The sequence below is a fragment of the Indicator indicator genome, chromosome 14 (assembly GCF_027791375.1).
Source record: "Indicator indicator isolate 239-I01 chromosome 14, UM_Iind_1.1, whole genome shotgun sequence".
Classification (NCBI taxonomy): Eukaryota; Metazoa; Chordata; class Aves; order Piciformes; family Indicatoridae; genus Indicator; species Indicator indicator.
Genome location: NC_072023.1, coordinates 127,696 through 149,263, shown reverse-complemented (window position 1 = coordinate 149,263; position 21,568 = coordinate 127,696). Strand labels below are relative to the sequence as shown.

At 45.4% G+C, this 21,568-nt stretch overlaps 1 protein-coding gene across 3 annotated transcripts in view; it reads right to left on the bottom strand.

The window, feature by feature from the left end:
* The window catches only part of ITPR2 (inositol 1,4,5-trisphosphate receptor type 2), a 175,758-nt gene that overhangs the window by 128,127 nt on the left and 26,063 nt on the right, over positions 1-21,568 (bottom strand). For all 3 annotated transcript variants that reach the window (XM_054386630.1, XM_054386633.1, XM_054386631.1), the window contains exons 3-9: positions 19,852-19,967; positions 18,052-18,138; positions 17,338-17,496; positions 10,679-10,777; positions 10,113-10,196; positions 8,949-9,095; positions 7,652-7,747 (exon numbers count right to left, since the gene is read on the bottom strand). In XM_054386630.1, the coding sequence (XP_054242605.1) occupies positions 7,652-7,747; positions 8,949-9,095; positions 10,113-10,196; positions 10,679-10,777; positions 17,338-17,496; positions 18,052-18,138; positions 19,852-19,967 (788 nt within the window). The remainder of the gene's footprint in view (positions 1-7,651; positions 7,748-8,948; positions 9,096-10,112; positions 10,197-10,678; positions 10,778-17,337; positions 17,497-18,051; positions 18,139-19,851; positions 19,968-21,568) is intronic.

Sequence of the window (21,568 nt, the reverse complement as noted above, 5' to 3'; positions counted from 1 at the left end):
AGGAACAAAGCTACAATGCTCCATCAAAGGGCCTGAGTGAAGGCAGTTGTCTACCCAGCAAGAATTTGGCCTTGAATTCTGCTGTTCTTCAGCTGTTGCTTTCACTTCAATGATGCTTTTAAAAAATATACAGCATCAACAGGTGAAACTAGGAAAAGGTCTCTCCTGCACCACTTCTTGCCCACTTTACAATGGCTAAACAGATATTCTCACATCTCCAAAACAGTTCAGACTGAGGCTAAGGGAGACAGAAGGCTCAAATAAAAGCTTTAAGCACATCCCTAATGATGTTTTTCCTTGTCCCACTGTAACAGAAATAATAAACCCAAAAAGATGTTTAGAGAAGGAGTGGAGATGCTGACCTTAAACCACAAACATGATGCGATGCTGGTTTAGGGCTCATGCTCACGGCCTCATTTGCAGCTGTGCTGAGCAGCTGCCACTTCAGCTTTGATTTCAGCTGAGGTGGTCGGTGCTGAGTGTCTCTGAAAATCAGACTGCTAAGCTATTATCCCACACCGTACTCTCCAGGAAGAAGCATAAATCATGCAGGGCTGTATATGTCTTATCAGACCTGTCCTGAGTCCCTTTCAACATCCAAGTACAGGAGGATGAGCTAAGTGACAGTCTTACAACTCCAAAATCTATGGCTCTTCCTGATTTATGCAAGATCACTTCCACCTTCCTCAACAGGCCTCCAAAACAAAACAATCCTTGAAAATATCAGCATTATTTTTTTTTCCTTGTCGCTAATGAAATCAAGTAGAATTCTTTGCAGGTGTTTAGAAAGCAAGACTTTGATACTAATTAGTGAGAAGTTGTTCTGCTCAAGAGCAGAACCTCTGGAGATTCAGACATGCTAAAGCCTAACTGTGATAGTTTGAAACTGTCTTTTTAATTTTTCCTTGCAAAGTTCAGAACAGAGAAAGTGAAAGAATGTAAATAAGTCACTATTGGGTGTAAGAAAGCAAATACTGATTGTTCTAAACACTTCCATTGGATAGATAGAAACGTTTAAGAACTATTACCCAAAACAAAGTAGGCATTCTGCACATTCTGCGTTCTGCAGTGGGGGCAGTTGCTGGGCTGTCTGGCTGCTGTTTCTTCTTCTCTTCTGGCTGAAGATAACACGTACTGACCTTGGCAGCTAAGTTAACAACTTTCTGCTTAACTAACTCTGCTTCTCTGTCCAGGGGGGTCTGGAGGGAAGCTCCTGGGAGAGAGAGAGGCCCCTTTGGGAGGGTCCCCTTGGGGGGAAGCAAAGGGAGATCGGTTGTGCTTTTCTGTTGATTGTATATATTTGTGAATGTTGTGAATTTTGTATATTTGTACATATTCATTGCATTTCATCGTAGATTTTAGACTCTGCTTGTAAATACAGCCTTCATTTGCTTCCAGACTGAGCTAGCCTGGTTATTGTCGGTGGGGGGGGAATTTCAGCTCACACCGACACACCTAACATACTGAGACCCTTAAGATATAACTGGCTTTAATCCTACCGTTTGGCATCTTGCCATAGCAAGATATCCTCTACCATCCAACACCGGAATTCTGAATCTCAGTCTATACTGTGGGCAGTCTGGCATTTTATCTTTATATGGAATGCTTTCCTGTACAGAGGAATTCACAGAAAGTACCCAAGCAGGATATTTTCGGACACTTAATTAAGGAGGAGAAAGAGAGAGCAGTTTGGAATAAGAAACACTCACGCTGATCTTAATCAAATTTTGTTCACTAGGTAAAGGATATTTAAAACAACTTATCAGGGAAAGAATTAGATTGCAAAATTTCAGCTAAATGAGCATTTCAATGCCTTGGTTAAAACCTGCATTTGTGAAGGGAACCCTGGCAGCCAAAGAATAAAAGGATCTGATTCAACACATGTAACCAGTTCCCATGTAATCTGATAATCAACATGTAACCAGTTCCCATCTAATTTGATAATCACAGAAACATTCAGGTTGGAGAAGACCCTCAGGATCACCAAGTCCAACCTATGACCCTACTCTGCAAGGTTCACCCCTAAACCATATCCCCAAGCACCACACTCAAATGACCTTTAAACACATCCAGAGTTGGCAACTCCACCCCATCCCTGGATAACCAGCCTGTTAACACCTTCCCCCATCAACAAGGGCAAGTGCTTCAGGGTTAAAAAGCCAGTGCAAAAGAGAAAAAATCCACTTCACGAATCTTTCATATTCATTAGGCTTTCTTTGCTATTATCATACTGATTGGCTTTCACTAAATCCAAAGGACTTCAGCACAATTTCAAAGACTGCAGTGACATTCACAGGACTTTTGCCATCTTATTACCCTGCCAGAGGAAGACAGGCTGTGACTTCCTTCCACAAACTCCAGTCAGCACCAGCACAAGGCTCCTGACCAGCATCCTAGAAGGAAGTTTGAAAATCTTCACAGGCCTTTCAGTTCAGGATTGCCTTTTCCTGCTGTTTTGCTGATGAATGGTGACTTAGCAGAGCAGATGAGAGGTGTGTTTGTGTCTGCTTCAGGCTTCCCAGGTGACACAGGCAGCATAAGGGCACAGGGACAGCCAACCTTGCCTTGGGGAAACTGATACCAGACTAACCCAGGAGCATTTAGGGATCTGGAATCCTCACAGCGGGTGTGCATTGTATAAACCAAGAATCATCGACTGTATTAACAAATAAGAGATTGTACCTGTGAGCTTGAGAAAGAAGTTAAGAGCAGCAAACTGGTTCAGCCTGACTCCGTGGTCAGCCTGTCTCGTCAGCCATGTCAGATATGACATGAAAGCACGCACAAAGAAGTGCAGCTAAAGGCCACAGGGAGGATGACCCAAACCACCAGGGGACCCCCACAGTACATAATGGGCACAGATGAAGGAGTTTACCTATGTAAGGAATTCCATGAGGCAACACGAATACACCAGTCACTGCTCAGAGCAGTGATGACGATAATCTGAGATGCAAGCAGACATGCTCTGAGCCTTGCTGGCTTCAGCTCAATCAGGTGGAGTGATCCCAAAAGTGTCTAGTGCCGAAATACAGAGACGCTGCTTCCCAGCACCTTGTTGGGCTGAGGGACTTTTCTTGCCCTGTTCAGTAACAGAGTCACCTGCTAGCCAAAACCAAGGAGGAGAAGCAGCTCTGACACCTTCCTGCCTCAGGTATTTGCCCTTGTCATAACAAAACAAAACCCAAAACAACAACAATTCCACCAAACCAACAAACTCCACACACCTAAAAACCCCCAAATCAAAACAAAAAAAAGGGGGAAGCCTCCTAGACCTCCATCAAGCATCAAAAATATACAGAGGCACAAATATAACTGACTAGAAGCTTAAGTAATCTGGAAATACTAAGCAAAATTCCAATGCAGTAAAGATCAGAGCACATATCTGTATGTACTGTTTTGAACAACACAACAGTGCAATACCAGCAGGTGTTGGATGTTTAATAACAGAAGTAGGCCTTACAATGACCAAATGAGAGCAATTGCTGCAGCAATGGCTCCACGCTTCCCCTCCTCTAAAGCTCCTGTGCACACAAACAGGACTGGAAAAGCCAAGCCGAGCACAGAGCACTGCTGCAAACCAGCTGGCTGTGGGACACCATCTTTCTGCCAAGATCTCTGATGGTATTTGCAAGCCGATGCATACCAACACAGTTCCTAACTGCCACTCAAGCCAAAACAAGGCAGGCCAAGAATTTTAGCTGCAGTATCAAGGTTCTTAAAAACCCTGGAGAATCTAGCTCTGGGTTTTGCTAAATGGACAACTTCTAAATGCTCTCACTCTGAAACAACACATTCAGGTCTGTGGAACCAGTCAGACTGGCTCTGTAAATAAATAACCCACCCTCCTCCACTCTCTGGAGCTCTTCCACATCTTCACACACAGCTATAAATCAGCCTTCACCCCTAACAGTGCCTTAAACAAACCCACACTCCTCCTAGGAGACAGAACAACAGAAGTAGGGGTTATGGTGTCCAGTTCACCTGCCACCTTGGCAAGGCCTTTTTCTTGCAAGAATCTTTAATCACCAAGCCCAACAGACAGAATGCTGTGTTAGGATTTCCAGGAGAGGCTGGGAAAACACCACTCAGATAGAAGATTCCGAAGCAGGCTGCAAGTAGTGGGGTCCAGCAGCACCACAAGGAGCCCAGAAGTGAGCGAGGCTCCTGGTGAATGCTGCCATCTGCTGGGCCCTTCGCCCATTGTAAATCGGTGTCCTGGAGCAAAGATCCTTGCAAGTCCCAGTTAAGCGAGGCAATCTTTAGCCCGGTCTCTGCCGCACTGTTTCTGCAGGCAGAAGGAACCATGGAGCATTCGCTATGCTGCTTTCCTCCTCTGCATGAGCTGTATGATCAGTAGGTTAATAAATCTTTCCACAAAGGCTTGCTTCCATATCACCCTAAGTAACAACACTGGCAAACAAGGATCCTCTTTGCTTCCTGAACACAAAAGTTCACTATTGGTACTCAGTTTTCAAAAACTGGATATGAAAAGGCTTCAAATTATGGCCTTCAACCGTTTCAACTGCCTCAACAAAACATCCTATGCAGCACTTCAGTTTGCACAGCAGTTTACAAAAGTGAACAAAAAAGATGTACATAGAAGTCCAGAGAAAGCTTCCCCAGGGCTCCAAGGGGTTAATCCTGCTTTACAGCTTCAAGTTTAAGAACTCATTTCTCTCTTTAATCTGACCTAAATCTGAGGATACTATTGCTCTCATAAATCTGCAGTTTTCATTCAAACCTCATGAAATGCTTTGTTTTCTGTTGTTGTGGCAGCCAGTCCTACTTCTTTACTGTGTCCTCTTCAGGAAGCAGGAGAGGATTGCTTTCTGACAATGTTAACTTGAACATGCACTCAGCCATCTTTCAGCATGATCCAACTCCAGTGATTACAACAGAATTACATTTATTATGAACAGGATGGCTCTGTCTACTCACATAAAGTATATCATGATGATGTATATCATATGGCACGTATTTTTAGTGCCAAGACATAACAGAAATCCATGTAAGAGAATGTACACCAAGATTAACAGCAGTTCTCAATTTAAAGTGAATGAGGTTTGTAAGTTTCTCGAGAAAGAAACTATCCTGTACAAGCCACTGATGAAGTACAGTCACATGTAGAAGTCAGAAGCAGCTATTGTGGAGGCTTCAGTCCTACAATGGTCTAAGAAGTCTAGGGGAGATGGCTGCACAAGAGAAAAAAAATGTTGGAAGAAGACCAGACCCATCCAGTCAGTATCTGAGACGCCCTTAGCCAAAAACACTCAGGTTCCACTGGCACCAAAGACAAGGCTGCTCCTGAGAGCTGGCTGAACGAGGGGATTCCCCTGAGCAGCAATTTGCTCCAAAGAACAAAGCACGCTACGAGTCAGAAAAATCAAGTTTGCTTCTGCCATTGCTGAGCTCATTGCTTCAACCTGCTACATTGGTCAGCCTCTTCTCACTCCATAGAGAAGGCCTTCACGGCACAGCCAACCTTCTGCAGCAACACAAGTACTGCATGCACTGCCTGGAAGGGAAGGGGAGAATCTGCAGGCTTGCTTCTGGTCCCAGTTTCACGGACTCGGAACACAAGAATTTCCTCACACCCTCTGCACTGTGGTTATGTGTGTGTGCGTGTGTTCACAACGCTTCACAAGCAATGGACCCTGCCTCTTGTATTGTCTACTGAGCCAGCATCTGAGGCTAGCCTGTGATCTGATATTTGTAGATAGACTTTGAGATTATTTTAGCAATAGCCATCTCACCTCAAAGTCTTAGTGGGACTTTCTCGGCATTTCCTCTTTGTGCCTATATAGAATCATAGAACTGTTTCAGCTGGAAAAGCCTTTTCAGATCATCCAGGACAACCACTCCCTAACTCTGCCAAGGCTGGGGCTAACCCATGTTCCTCAGCACCATGTCTCTGCCTCTCTGAAATGCCTCCAAGGATGGGGATTCAACCACCTCCCTGGGCAGCCTGTGCCAGGGTATGAGAACCCTTTCAGTCAAGAAGTTTTTTCTGATGTCCAAACTAAACTTCCCCTGGTGCATCTTGAGGCCACTTCCTCCCCTCTACCACTTGTTACCAGGGAGAAGAGACCAGCCCACATCTGGCTTCAACCTGCTTTCTGGGAGTTGTAGAGAGCAATAAGGTCTCCCCTCAGCCTCCTCTTATCCATTCTAAACACCCCCCGGTCCCTCAGCTGTTCCTCCCCAGCCCTGTTCCCCAGACCCTTCACCAGCTTCCTTGCCCTTCTCTAGACACACTCCAGCCCCTCAATGTTCTTCTTGGATTGAGAGGCCCAAAACAGAACCCAGGACTCAAGGTGTGGCCTCTCCAGTGCTGCAGGGACACACATGTTTCTGTGTAACATCCTTACACGATGAGTCTTAAGAGTTTCAGTTCAAAGCATCCAGCTTAGAAATCACAGAACTGGAGCTGCCATACAGCTGGAGAACAATACCAAAGGTGCAGGTTTGGGTTCAGCACAATCAATAAGCTGACATTTAGTTCAAAGAGACTTTTATCCTGGTGATTAGAACATTGAAAAGGTGAGGTGTGTTCATGAGAAAGGCACAGCTGTGTGGTCCCAACCTGCAGCCTTTGAAAGCTGTTCAAGTAAATTGCAGCTGGCTCCCACACACAGAGACATTGGGTGTGTTTTATACGCGCCACACGCACTAAGAAGACTTTCAAAAATATTAGAAATGTCTTTGCTATTTCGAAGCATTTCATTTTCACCTAACCTCTCGTCATAGATACAAAACCTCAGAATAACTTGGGTTCTTCTGCTGTAACTGGGGCTAAAAAATGCATCTTCTGCAGAACTTTTTCTAAGTGACTGCTGACTGTGAAGATGAGAGCAAAACTCAGCAGCTTTGATCATAGCTGGTGGATTAAAGTCTAAATCTGCCACTAAGGACCTGGCTCAGGTGTTTGGGGTGAAAACAAGCCCTCCTGGGGCTTGCACTAGAATGACACCAACACACAAGTTTGTCTCTCATCAAGTCACTGCAGAATATAGAGGTGTTTTGGACAACATGCTGGCTGACAGAGATCAATGAATATGCTAAAATCAGCATCATGGAAACATTTTGTCAAGAAGTCTAGAGCTGGCAGGAAAAGAAGGAATGACAACTGATTTAGAGCAGTTCAGAGTGTCCGCTACAGTGCCTGCACTCAGACATCTGTGATTGAGGTCAAAGATTACCTTGCATTCAGTTCAGCACTAAAAGCTTTATGGATATGGCTGCCTGAGCCAGCAAAGAATATTTGACTGATCACAACATTACTATAAAAATCAAGGGCAAATAAGAGCACAGAGATAAAGAAACCCAAGGATTTTCAGTATGGATATTTAACAATGTGTTTTGACCTGACTGCCATGACAACAGCAGAGCCAAGATTCAACAGCACAGTAGAAATTAAGGTTAGATGCTATCTAGAAGTCACCTCCTCGTGTTCTGTAGCTCATAAAATCTTTCCTTGCAATGTTTTGCTGCAGGAGCACAGCATGAGACATAGCAGTGCACACCCAGGTCTCCCCATTCAGACCTGATGCAAGATCTTTTCAGAGGCCTGCATCGTGGACCTACCTACTAAGGTACTTCTGAACTGGCAGGAAAGGCAGCGCACAACCAGTTGTTTAACTGGCATTCTTACCTCTGCAGCTAAGTAGTTTCCAGTTGCCAAATGCTTAAATCTAAACAAGCTGTTCCACTGTCCTGCCCCTCCCCGGCAAGGGTCATGATGGACAACCTAAAAGAAGTAGTACAGATTTCAGTTCTGCTCCTCAAGATCATACTTAGATCATTAGCATTACTTACAGTTCATTCAGAATAAAAATGTGAAAACTACCTAATTACCAACTGTCCAGCAGAGAGAGTAATTCTGTGCTCACACTAGGCCCACCACAGACAACAACCACTCACATCACTATTTTGTCAGGTGCCAGAAATACACCTACTACTACTGTTCATGTGTTTATTAATTTGCCCCCTGCAAATACAGTGAAACAGATTTTGCTTTAGAGAGACCTGGTGTGAATCTGGAGCTCTGGAAAACAGCACAGGTGCTGTATACTTACACAAGCACTACGTAAAAGGAAAACTGAAACCCTCTTACATTGTTTCAACACTTACAGCAGCTCTGTGTTTGACAACACCAGGGGCTTCTGATGAAATTTCATTCAAGTGATACAGTTGCCCCACATCACTTGAAACATCTGAGGTTATTTCTTTTTCCCTTTGGCTTAGCTGTAGGTTATTTGGTACCTTTGAGCCTAGCAGTGCCTATCTCTCTTAAGGAGCAATCTCAGATAACTACAAGTGCAATATACTCTCTTCCATACAGTCCTTCCTCAGACAAAAATCAACCGTTTGGCTGAGCGAGGAGCTGCTTGTTTAGCACGTGAGAACTTCTGGTTATAGGACTTGCATTGCTGTAATAGCAAGTTTCTCATGTTCCTGAGTTAAAAAATAAATTTGCTAGTCATCTTCTCGAAGTCAGCAAGACATTTATCCAGCCTAACTGTAAGTAGCTGTCTATGTATCCTGCTGCAGAAGAATGGACTCGATCACCTCTGTGTGAGTTCCTGTCAGTCATGAATTCCAGTTTCCTATACTGCACATGAAGGCAAACTTAAGCCCTCAGGGGTCAGGATATGTGAGTGTCATTGGGCTGGCTTTGACAAAAATCACACCATTCACATCCAGTCTGAGTTTGACTCTGTCGCTTTAACACAAGTAGATGCAGTAAGCAAACGTCCCCTCCACAGGCACGCAGCAGCAAAGCATCTCTGCAGCGCTCATCCCACACCAACCACTTCACAAAGGAACCACAGCCATGGGGTGGTGCATGGTGATATCAAGAGGCTATGAATGATTCATGTTGTGGCAAAGCATTTTCACTGAACCTTGGCCTTCAGGTCCTACAATATTTATAGAAAGCAAAGAGATACCTCTACTTCCCACAGCGCTTTAGAGCTTGTTGCAGAAGTGGCTGACTGGCGCAGCGTAGTACGAAGGAAAATGTGTTGTTTCTTCTCATACTCGTCACAAGTCAGAAACTTCTCTTGCTCTGCGTGGAACAGCCTGACAACATCTCCCTAAAGGTGACAAAGCAGCATTATCAGCTGGCAGGCAAAGCCAAGCCAGAAGCCTCATCCTGCCTCTGAGCAACTCAATGAAACGCTCAGTCTGCTACCTCTGAGGCAGCTGCCAGAGCAGAACACCCAGGCACTGAGTCTGGAAAGGCAGCGAGAGGACTCAGTCCTGCAGCAGGCCCACACGCCACGGTGAAAACACAACTTGCTTCAGAGCACTGCAACGGACAGTGGGCAACAACCAACCTAAAGGTGACTTTTCATTCTAGCTAACTTTACTAAATGGATTCTTTATTTCTAATCTCTCTTAGGATGTAGAGAAAGTGATCAGATTTTTCTAACGTCACATTATTTCATCTCTTTTACTCTGCAACCAAACCCAAGGCCCTCTCTATTTCTTCTGTTGGCACGAGTTCTCCTTCTTTCTGCCTCTCCCGAAGGCTTGAAACACTATCCCCAAATAGGCCTGCACAGATAGACTATTTTCCCTTTCAAATTCTTTCTCAAAAACCATGATACCTGCTGAAAATAGCCAGCTGATAATGACATAAGGTCCAAGTGAGAACAAATGAAATGTATTTCTTTAAAATGAAAATATAATTTAACTCGGAGTGATCTGGAGGCATAAAGCTGTGCAATCTCTCAGCATTTAAAGCTACTCTGTCTTATTTCAGCTGTTGTCCTCTTCCACCTTCTGTAAGCTTGCTATACCTTCTTTCAGCATCTTGGCACAAATTGAAGTAGCACAGAGCCCTCATCACCCTGCACTTGAAATTCACCTTTTCTCATGGATCCTCAGTTCTCTCTGGGAGGGAAAAAGGACTGGAAGCTAGCACAATCCAGACAGTTTTGTTTGGCAAGACAATAACACAAAGGAAATATATTCTTTCTGTCAAAGGACAGTAGTGAGGGATCCTCAACAGCTCCATGAAATCCTCATTTCCTCTGTTACCGTGGGAGGTCTCTTTGCCATCCAATACAGCATGGCTTTTCAGATTTGGAAAACCCAACCATACTTACTCCTTTCAGCACATCATCTCGATAACTACTGAACTTCATGAACAAAGTGATTTTCCAGCTTGTGTTACAGTTGACAGCATTTACCTTTGGGGAAAGCAAACAAACACCACAATGACAGTCTTACGGTGTGCTCTCTTCTTCTTGAGGCATTCTATTCTTCTCAGATACCACACTTAGGGTGGCAAGGTACACGGCTTGTACAGTTCCTGACATGGGCCCTGAAGCTGAGTGTTAATGAGAACGATGCTGCTGTTGGAGAAGATTCAGTAAGGAAAACGCTATTCTGTCTGTTGACAGCCTATCAAAGATGACCCAAAGAGCTGTTGAAAGAGGACTTTTATCAGTGAGAGTTCCAGATACACAAGCAAACCTCACAAAGCTTTCAGTGCCATACAGGACTGTGCCAAGAATATTTCATCTTGGTGTTTTGAGGCCAAGCCAGAACGAACATTTAACTGTGGCATCTAGCCCATGCTGGGCTGATGGTGGGCTCTGGTTACCAGTAGAGAACAACGAATAACACATCTCAGATCACCAATTACTCCTCTTCCCCACAGTGAGCTCACCTCTTTGCAGCCAGGGTTATCTAGAAGCTCAATGTTGCTGGCATGTAGGGGCTGCCCTGCATTGACTGCCATGAGAACAACTTTATCTCCCACAACCACCTGGAAGTCAGAAATAAAATGCAATTTAGACCTATATAATTATCCAACAAATGAAGTAATTTAACCTTTTCAGAAGATGACTCTAATGCGTGCTCTAGGAATGGCACTCAGTGAATATTTTTGCAGGCAATTCACATACGGGCTTTGTTTCCCTGTGCCTCTGCTATTGCCTGGGTTCAAGATTTCGCACTAATGAATCTTTCAGTTCTTAGTAAATTTCTTACCCATGTCAGCAGAAACTCAATATCACGAAATAGACACAAACCTACAAATTACAAGAGCGGTTCAGTTCATCCAGAAGTTACCTTCGCTACATTTTATCCCACAGACACTGCCAGCCAAAAGGCAAAGAAAGCTCAGATGTAGTCAGACAGCTAGACTTCTTTCCCTTCTTTGCTGCCAGCAAAATCTTCTGCCCTCAACGCGTCTTTCGCAAAAGCCTTAAAAACTTGCCTGTGACAAGACTTCTTTAGCCCAATGGCTCCCCAGATCTGTGGACCATCTGGCAAACACCATGCCAGGCTCAGGAGCTCTGCAGTCTCTATGACTGCAATCTGGAAAGGAACATAAAGTGCTGGAAACTCAGGGAAAGGTGAGCACGCTCATCCTCTCTGCTGTTAGTCCCTAAGCAGTGTCTGGAGGTCAGCGCAGCAGCAGGTACCTCAGCTGAGACACCTCCTCTATGCAAGAGAAATTCCTAGATGACTCCCTGCAAACAAATTTTGATGCCCTTGCAACTCTTTACCTATAAAGACAAGACAAAACAATACATGAAATGTTTGACCTAAAAAGTGCTTGAGACATGCATATGGAGAATTCAATTCACACCTGGAAGGGGAAAACCATATTTTTTTTTTTAATTAATCAGTCCACATAGATTGGTTGGCACTGGGTTCTGCTTTGCTTCTGTGGTCCACAGCAGTTTTAAGCACACACACATGCAGACAAGTGGCTACATGTGCTTTTTGCTCCGTGAAATGCCGCATAAGCCATGCTTTCTTTTGCAGAATGAAGAAACAAAACCACTTTCTGCATCAGCAGGTTTCCTATTGTGATGGTTTGAAACTGTCTTTTTAATTTTTCTTTGCAAAGTTCAAGCAGAGAAAGCGAAAGAGTGTAAATAAGTGACTATTGGATGTAAGAAAGCAAAATAATGATTGTTCTAAACATTTCCATTGGATAGATAGAAATGTTTAAGAACCACTACCCAAAACAAGGTTGGGGAGTTTGGGCAGTCGAGGCAACTTGCTGGGCTGTCTGGCTGCTGCTTCTTCTCTGCTGGCTGGAGATAACACACAGACCTTGGTGAGCTAAGTTAACAGCCTCTTTGCTTTTAACTAACTCTGCTTTCTGCCAAGGGGGGCTGGGGGAGGAGGCCCCTGTGAGAGAGGCCCCTTGGGAAAGGTCCCCTTTGGGGGGAAGCAAAGGGAGATTGGTTGTGCTTTTCTGTTGATTGCATATATTTATTAATGTTGCGAATTGTGTATATTTGTACATATTCATTGCATTTCATCATAGATTGTAGATTTGCTTGTAAATACAGCTTTCATTTGCTTCCAGACTGAGCTAGCCTGGTTATTGTCAGTGTGGGGGGAATTCCAGTTCACACTGATACACCTATGAAAAAGCAGAGCCCAGTTCAGCCTCATGTGAACGTGGCCCACTCACTGCAGAGGTGAAGGAGGCTCTTTACCAACACAGCAACCAAAGGCAGTGTCACCATGCTCAGAGTACACAGGAGATACAATACGATCCAAGTCATGAGAAAAGGTCACTAATGGAACCCAAATAATGACAATATGCTTTTAATATACATCTCTTATGCAACACATTCCTGCATGCCATGCTTCACACAGACATTACTTACAGCCCATTTAAAGAAGTTACGACCAGACAATTCGTTAATCAAAAAATCATCAGGCTCGCATCCTGCAAAGGGGAATCAGGACTTCAGCACTGTTGCAAGTACCTCAGGACCGTAACAACGTAATTAGCAAGACAGCACATGATTGAGCATCTTACTGAAAGAGTGAAGAGGGCAGGGAGAAGGGATCTTGGGAGCAAGCCTGTGACTACCATGGCAGTACCCAGAGGAGATGTAGACAGGAGCTCCTCTGTGAGGCACCCATCTGAGGAAGAACCATTACATGCCATGACAGTTTCTGTCTTAGTCTCCTATCCTGCTCCAAGTCCACGTCAGTAACCTGCTCTCAATGCTGGCCAGCTCTCCAGCTGCCACAGAAGCCATGAGATGTGCTACGTTCTTTTCCTTCTGTTTCTTGCTTCCATCCTCCATGCGTGGTTGGGAAGGGATAGAGCCCATTTCACAGGTTTCCTGCACACCACTGCAGCAAACGAAAGCAAAGTGAAGAAGGAATCCTGTTCTCTTACACCTGACTGCCTTGGGCAAGCTGCAGGTCTGCTCTTCTGACTGCCTCCCATCTCCTACCCAGTTGGTTTCTCATTCAAAATAATGCCCCAGCATGCCTAAAACTCTGGAGGCTGAGCACTTGTATGCCCAGATGCCCCAATTTCTGCCTGTAGAAGTGTACGGACTGTAGAAGACAGAGCAATTAATTCCCAAGGGTTTGCTCTGCAACATTAAATCTGGCATCAGCTCCTCCTGTTCCCTTAGTACCCACGAGCACATCCTGCCACACTATGCTGTAGACCAGCAATAGTTTGACAGGTCCCTGGGACTTCTTCCTTACATACAGACATGAATTTGTTAAAGCTGCATCAGTCAAACAGCTTTTGAGGATTTAAATCCTGGCTTCTTTGACAAAACTCCTTTCTGGTCTAGGTGAGAACTTCCAATGATTAAAGTCATAGTGAAGCCAATCAGAAATCAGCTTTTGAATTCAAGATAAACCTACAAGATCCTTTGGTCCTGGCTGCAGTGGAGTTCTTCCCACATAAGCTAAGTTATAAATTTATGCAACACCTCTGGTCCACGTCTTGCTGGAGAGGGTCCACAGGCAGTGGGAAAAGCCACAGTCAAAGCTGGCTGCATTCTATCTCCTGGGTGGGAGCCCAGTGCTGGCATCACCCAGAGCGATTCTGCCACTCTCATAAACTCAGTCAGCTCCCTGACTGCCACACCTACCCCACAATCAAGAAGCAGGAGAAAATACTCTAGTAGAGGTGTAGCAGATCACAAAGCTGGCAGTTACAAAGGGTTGTAGTAGGTGTGAACATGCAGTAGCAATGATTTCTGCTTGGGCTAACTATCCCAGCAGGTCCCCAGGGGCATCTCCACTGCTTGATGTTATAACCACATCTGCCAGTGGCATTGCTGACAAGAGTTCAAAGATCAAATGAACAGAACTTTTCCACAGCTGGCTGGGCACTCCCCAGGTCTGAGACCACCCCTCTGGGCATGCTGCAAGATCAGCCTTTAAGATCACTAGAATGGCAGGCAGCTGAAAATGCAGACCTCAGCTATCAGTGCAGATGTTGCTGTGCAGTCGAGCTGGAAACACCTTCATCAGTCACATCTTGCACTGCAGGAGAGCTGCTGTAAGTGAAGCAAAAGCCTGCACAAAATATTGCAGCCATGCCAGTTTATTGTAAGATTTTGGCCATAGTTTTGCATTTCTTTCATTAACTCAGCATCTCAGAATGGTTTGGACTGAAAAAGCCCTTTCAGCTCATGCTCCAATCACTCTCTAACTGCCAAGGCTGGGGCTAACACACGTCCCTCAGAACCACATCTCTGCCACTTTTAAATGCCTCCAAGGGCGGTGACTCCACCACTGCCCTGGGCAGCCTGTTTCAACACCTGAGAACCCTCTCTGTGAAGAACTGTTTCCTAATATCCAACTTGAACCTCCCCCGAGGCCACTTCCTTGTCCTGTCACTTGTTGCATGTGAGAAGAGACCTTGCCCCACCTTGCTTCACCCTCCTCTGAGGTAGCTGTTGAGGGCGATGAGGTCTCCTCTCAGAGTAGTTACAGGAAAGCTGCCAAAGGGCTAATACTTAGCACCAGAAGTTTGTACAGAAAATTATCAGATTTGTTGGAGCCCGATCAAAAGGAGGAAAAACTTGGATCTGGAGATTTCCCCCTGTAAAATACAATGGCAAGTTCCCAGCTTTGGAAGGCAACACCTGGTCACAGAAATTGAGCAGCAGGTAGGTTCCAAAGGAGGCCATTAAGTTAGGAGCAAACCTGCCAGTTTCCCACACAGGCTAGAGCCCATCAAATACAGCCCCACAGGGAGCAAACTAGGGGAGAGGTCCACAGAATGAAACATTACAGGGTCCCTGCCATGATCTGCAGACTCTTCACACCAGCAAAACCACTTCCAAACTTTTACTTCTCCACATCAGCATTAAGTCAAAAGCTGAGAATGGCTTATAAGACTTAAGATCAATCTGCTGTTCTCAGCCCTTAGGACTCCTGATGGCTTTGCAGATCACAATCCTGGCACCTCAGCTCCTCCCTCTGGAGAGCAGGACATGCACTTATTTCCCAAGCATGAGGGCATGAAAAATTAAGAAGCTGCTGAACTAACGTTATTCTCAGATATGAAGCCCAAATCTAAAGGCAGTAAGCACCTTTCTTTATTCTTTCCAAAGAGAAATACCAGGTTCATGTTTGATCCACAACACTTACTTTCCTCCACTGGGAAGCCAAGCAAAGGTGGCCAAGAGGACTAATCATGTTTGCTGCTTTTCTCTGCAGCAGGCTTGAGGAAAAGAAGAGGCTCTCACACACCTTTCAGACGGCTGCACAGAGCAGGGAAAGACCATCCTGCTTGACCAGGAGCTGGTAAGGCAGTCCCTCCCCTTCCCACAAGAGAGTGGATAAAGGAGCTGCAAGCAACCACATTCCTCCTGGAGAGCATCCCAGGAGCTGGGTAACCACAAAGTGAAAGAGAGAAAATATACAAGGTGCTCCTGTCTTGGCTCCTGAGGGGGGTCTTTGGCTACTTACTTCATGGGGCAGAGGAGCTCAACATGCCCAGCCAGGTCTGCCATCCACAAGCACACCAGTTCATCATGTGGCCTTCCCAGAGGCTGATCTGAATTTTCCACAGTGGGCACTTAACCACAGCCAGCTGAACAGAGTTTTGATCTCATGGCACAACTCTCACAGCCGCAGCATAGAGCTCTCCTTACACATTCCTCCTCTTAGCACACACCAGACTCCTGCTGAAACCTACCCAGAAAAGACGCCCCAGACTACCCAACCCAGTCCCAAGCACAGGGGTCATTCTCATGTTGAGAGGGAAAGAGATGTAAAGAAATTGGATGTATTTCCCAGACACATTCTCTGCTGACCTCTTGAAAACAGGTGTGCCTGGAATATTGTCACAAAACCCAGAAATATTTTCACAAAAAAACTTGCCAGAATATTTTCACTTAAACATTTTTAACAAAACTTTTACTCTAGTTTAAACCATGAGTTGTCCCCTTTGTAAATCTGCACACCACAGGTGGACTAGGCAAAGATGCCCCTACACAAGTCAGCAAAGGCTCAGGTGATTCACGGAATCATTTGGGTTGGAAAAGGCCTTTAAGATCATTCAGTCCAACCATTCTCTAACTCTCTCAGGCTGGGGCTAATCCATGGACCTCAGCACCACATCTCTGCCTCTCTGAAACACCTTTGGGGATGGGGATTCAGCCATGTCCCTGGGCAGCCTATTTCAGACATTGAGAACTCTCTCAGTCAAGAAGTTTCTTCTCATGTCCAACCTAACCTTTCCCATGGTGCAACTTAAGGCCATTTCCTCTCCTCCTGTTACAAGAGAGAAGAGACCAACCCACATCTGGCTCCAACCTCCTTTCACAGAGTTGAAGAGGGCAAAAGGGTCTCCCCTCAGCCTCATTTTGTCCAGGTTGAACAAACCCAGGCCCCTCATCTGCTCCTTCCCCACCCTGTTCTCCAGACCCTTCCCCACTTTTGTTGCCCTTCTCTGGACCTGCTCTAGTCCCTCAATGTCCTTCTTGGAGTGAGGGCCCAAAACAGAACCCAACACCCAAGGTGTGGTCTCTCCAGTACTGAGTCCAGGGGCACCATCCCTGCCCTGCTCCTGCTGGCCACACCATTGCTGCTCCAGGCCAGGCTGCTGGTGGCCTTCTTGCCCACCTGGGCACTGCTGGTTCATCTTCAGCTGCTGTCACCCAGCACCCCCTGGTCCTTTTCTGCTGGGCAGTTTTCAGCCACTCTGCCCCCAGCCTGGAGTTGTTCATGGGGTTGTTGTGACCCAAGTGCAGGACTTGGCCTTGTTGGATCTCATGCCACTGGCCTCAGCCCACAAATCAAGCCTGGCCAGGTCCCAGCCTTCATACTCTCCAGCAGATCAACTCCCTCCCAGCTTGGTGTCATCTGCAAACTTCCTGGGGATGCAAACGTGGCACAAATGTGGCAATATTTCAGAGTCCAGACCATATCATTTAGTAACACTTTCTAGTTAGACACAGAACTTCTAGTGCCAAGCACTGTTTCAAGTAGCACTTTTTCTCTAAATTTAATGATTTATGCCCAAAGACATCTTGGGATTCCAGAAATTTCCCCCCTTCTGCTGCTTACACACTCAGTATCTCCACTTACATTGTCACCTTCACTCCTCAGTTTCCAGAAGGGCTGGATGTAGAACCAGGATCCCTCGTTGCCTGCAGCATCCAGAGACACCCTCATGGCATTCTTCTCCAGCAGAGCAGGCAGCCTCTTGTTGACTGTCAGGTACTTATTACTCTTGATGTGTAGCAGCTGTGAACACAGTGACACTGTCAGCCATCAGTGCAGCTGCTGCTTTGTCTCCCTTCAGTCCAAAGAGGAGGTGCAGGCTCTCACACATCATGGGGATCTTTGATAATCTTCATAAAGACAAAGCAAGCCTGAAGGAGAGCTCTCAGGCACACTGCAGCTGAGGAGCACAGGAGCTGCGTCGCAGCTTGAGGAAAAGGTGTCAGCGATCAATGTACAGCTTGTGCTACATGGGTAGGGGAAGGCCCATGAACAGTGTCACCCTCAGGAATCTTTCCAGCACAGGAAAGCTGTCCTGCACTTCAGAACACAGCCTCTGTCTCTTCTCTTTATTTAGCCAAAATTACACATGGAATTTACATTCTGACATAATATTTAAAGATGGACATGCAGCACTTCTGGTAGGCTTTAAAACAGACAGAGAAACACAACATTGTAAACTTCACCAAGTGCTAGTCCAGATTACGGTGGCTGACTTCACTTTCACTGTGTCCTGAGGTGGAAGAGCTGCTCCCTTAGCACCCCCAAGAGAAGGCAGGTGGATCTCAGTGGCTTTACCTGGATGACATTGCTGTATTTGACAATCTCGCCCAGTAGCTTCCTGTTCTCGCTTTCGTTCTGTTTCTGTTCCAGCTCTGCTGCGTGCTGCAAGAGAGGATTATTGCTCTAAATCTGTAAAATCAGCACCTGTCTTTGGCTACTGCAACAGAGAGTGCCAAAAAGGAATGGCACAACAGTTAAAATGCTTCCTCCAGCCTGCAAGAGTTACTGCACTGAAAGGATTAGCACCCAAATCCTACTGCAGCATCCTCTTCTGAACTACTATTACCTCCCTGCTGACTCTGGTCTTTAATTGCCTCATCACAACTTATGGATCACACCTGAGATGCACAAAAAGTAACTCCAGGTGCTTTATTTCATCCTTCATCTTGTTGCCACTCTGTTCTGGTGAGACCTTGCCTGGATTACTGTGTCCAGCTCTAGGGCCCTCAACACATGAAAGACATGGATCTGTTGCACAGGGTCCAGAAGTGGGACATAAAAATGATGAGAGGGCTGGAGCACCTATCCTGCAAAGACAGGCAGGGACAGCTGGGGCTGTTCAGCCTGGAGAAGAGAAGGCTCTGGAGAGATCTCAAAGCAGCCTTCCAGTACACAAAGTAGGGCTACAGGAGAGCTGGGCAGGGACTTTTTACAAGGGTTTGTAGTGACAGGACAAGGGGCAAGGCTCTGAGATGGAAATGGGGAGATTCAGGCTGGACATTAGGAATAAATTCTTTACAGTGAGGGTGGTGAGCCACTGGAACAGGTTGCTGAGGGAAGTGGTGGGAGCCCCACCCCTGGAGACATTCAAAGTCAGGTTTGATAGGGCTCTGAGCAACCTCATCTAATTAAAGCTGTCCTAGCTTACTGCAGGGGGTTGGACCAGATGACCTTCAAAGGTCCCTTCCACTCAAGAGCATTCTATGATTCTGTATGGACCTGAGAGCAGAAAAGGCAAGGCCTGCACCCAGCTTCACCCTGTCACCATGGCACCATGTCACCATTCCTCCCACTCGTCATGTTCTCCCCTGCACAGGGACACGCCGACCTGACCCATACCAACAGAGTTCTGGCAGGCCACATGCAATCAAGGCTGAGCACAACAGTCTGTATCAAATGCAGCCACAGTACCAACTGTCAGCCCCCCTTGACTCTAGCTGCTGTGCAGCCTGCTCTGGCCACACACCATGGGCCTTCCTTACTATGACTGGAAGCACTGGCTCCACTGCACATCAAACCATCAACCACCTTTGACAGGACCTTGCTTTCACTTAGCCCTATGCATTCAGTTATAACAGCAGGCTAGCTCTTTTTCAGACACAAATGAGTTGCTCCATCCACACTGTACTGGATGCAAAAAAAAAAAAAAAAAATCTGCCTGGTGATTCAGATAAGAACCCCCCAGACTAAAAGCAAAGACAACTACAAGCCTGAGCAATCTCCAGGCAAAAGTGATGGAAAACACCTCTTTGTCCACCCCTATACATAAGTCCTGGAAAGCACTTCTAAAATAATACCATGACTTATCTTATGGAACACTCCTGATGTTAAGAACTCCATTTTTAAGTGATAACATTTCTGAAAGCAGTATTTTGCTTATAGGAAAAGCACAGCTCCCAGCACAAAGTAAGACACAGACCAGGACCAGGACAACAAATGCCAATCAGAAGGCAAGAGGGCTAGGGAGAACAAAAAGCTGGCATAGCAACACCCATCATGGTGGTTCCCAAGGCACTTGTTATTATTCTTTCTCATTCTACTGTAGCTCTACAGCCTGCAGATTGAGATAAGATTATAAATACAGATGTCTCTTACTTGAAGTTTCTTCAGCAGCGCTGCTTCTGTATGGTTTCCTTGTTTGGCTTGCTTGGCCTTCCAGTACTGCTTCTGGGCTGAGTAACGGTTCATAGGGCACACCTTGAACAGGCAGTCTGCAGAACAGCAACAGAGATGCTCTCAGAAATACTTATGCCTTATGCTTAAACACAATCACCCAACAGCCTGCTGGCAATGGCACCAACAAACAGGGTGGCAGAACATCTGAGTTGAGTGTGAAGCTTTCAGTACCCAACAGGTCAACTTCGTGCAGCCTCTGCAAGCCTCATGAGTCTCAGTTTGTGAACAGGCATTTCAAGGTAAACAAATGGCTTTAAAGCAAATAGCTTAAAAATATTAGCCAGTGTCACTCACTGAACTTTCACACATTCATCTGCTGCAGTTTCATCAGTTTTCTCACAACCACAAAGTTACTGTGCACAAAGTAAAAGTGGAGGAAATGAGAAACTGCATACTCCAGCCAACACAGACATTTCTAAAACAATGAAAATCACTTCAAGTTTTCTTTACAAAAAGGACAAAAAGGGGTAGCTCTCACTAGCCACACTCCTTATCTGGCTTATTAGAAGGTAACAAAATAGGACAAATTATCTCTGCTGAGATTCATATCAACTACGATTGCAATCCTAAGTGTTAGAAATTCAACTCTTGGCCACCATGGAAGATGTTCATGATATAGAATTGTTTCAGTTGGAAAAGACCTTTAAGACCATAAGTCCAACCATACTCTAACTCTGCCAAGGCTAGGGCTAACCCATGACCCTCAGCACCACATCTCTGCCTCTCTGAAACACCTTCAGGGATGGGGATTCAGTCACCTCCCTGGGCAGCCTGTACCAGGCTCTTAGAACCCTTTCAGTCAAGAAGTTTCTTCTCATGTTGAACCTAAACCTCCCCTGGTGCAACTTGCAGCCATTTCCTCTCAATCCTAACTTGCAGAACTAATGAAATGATCACAGGGCTTTACTTAAACCAGCAGGCTGACAAATGGGTAAGTGGAAGTAACAGGGTTGTTAAATCACAGTGTGTACAAATCTAAGTGCTTTGAGAAAGTACAGAAAGGTAAAACAGAGCTGAAGTGAGAATGGAAATGGAGGAATGTGAGTGAGCAAGCAGTAGAGAAATGAGGAGTCCTAAGAAGAACAACAGAAAAAACTATCAGGAGCCTAAGTAAATGAAAAATTACAGAACTGAGAAAAACAAGAAGAAAACGTAAGGACAAACCCAATCATGTAGGAGAGAGCAACAAAAAAAAAGGAAAATAGCAGAGGAAAGGGAAGAATAAAAGGAGAGAGCACACAGGAACATAAGAGAAGGGTAAGGAGGAAAGAACAATGTCAGAAAAAGCTTAGAACACGCTAAAAATTGAGCAAAAGGCAAGAGGAAGAGATCTAGGAACTCAAATATTACTTTCACTTCAGATACCTTAATGAGAGGGGTATTAAGTGTAAGAAGTTTAAATCCATTTAGGAACTTTGGTCATTTAACACTTCAAATCATTTAATATTCAGAGTTGCTGGATTTGACCAACAAGCAGCTCGTATTTGTGCTATTTTCCCACCTTGGAAGCTGAAAGGGCTCCCCACTGCCGGTAACAGCATGGAGGTGCAGCGTGTTAAAGGTGCCAGACTAAGGCAAATTGCAGTTCTGTTGCTCAGGATGGCTGCTCTGGCACACACTGCCCTGCCCACTGTCT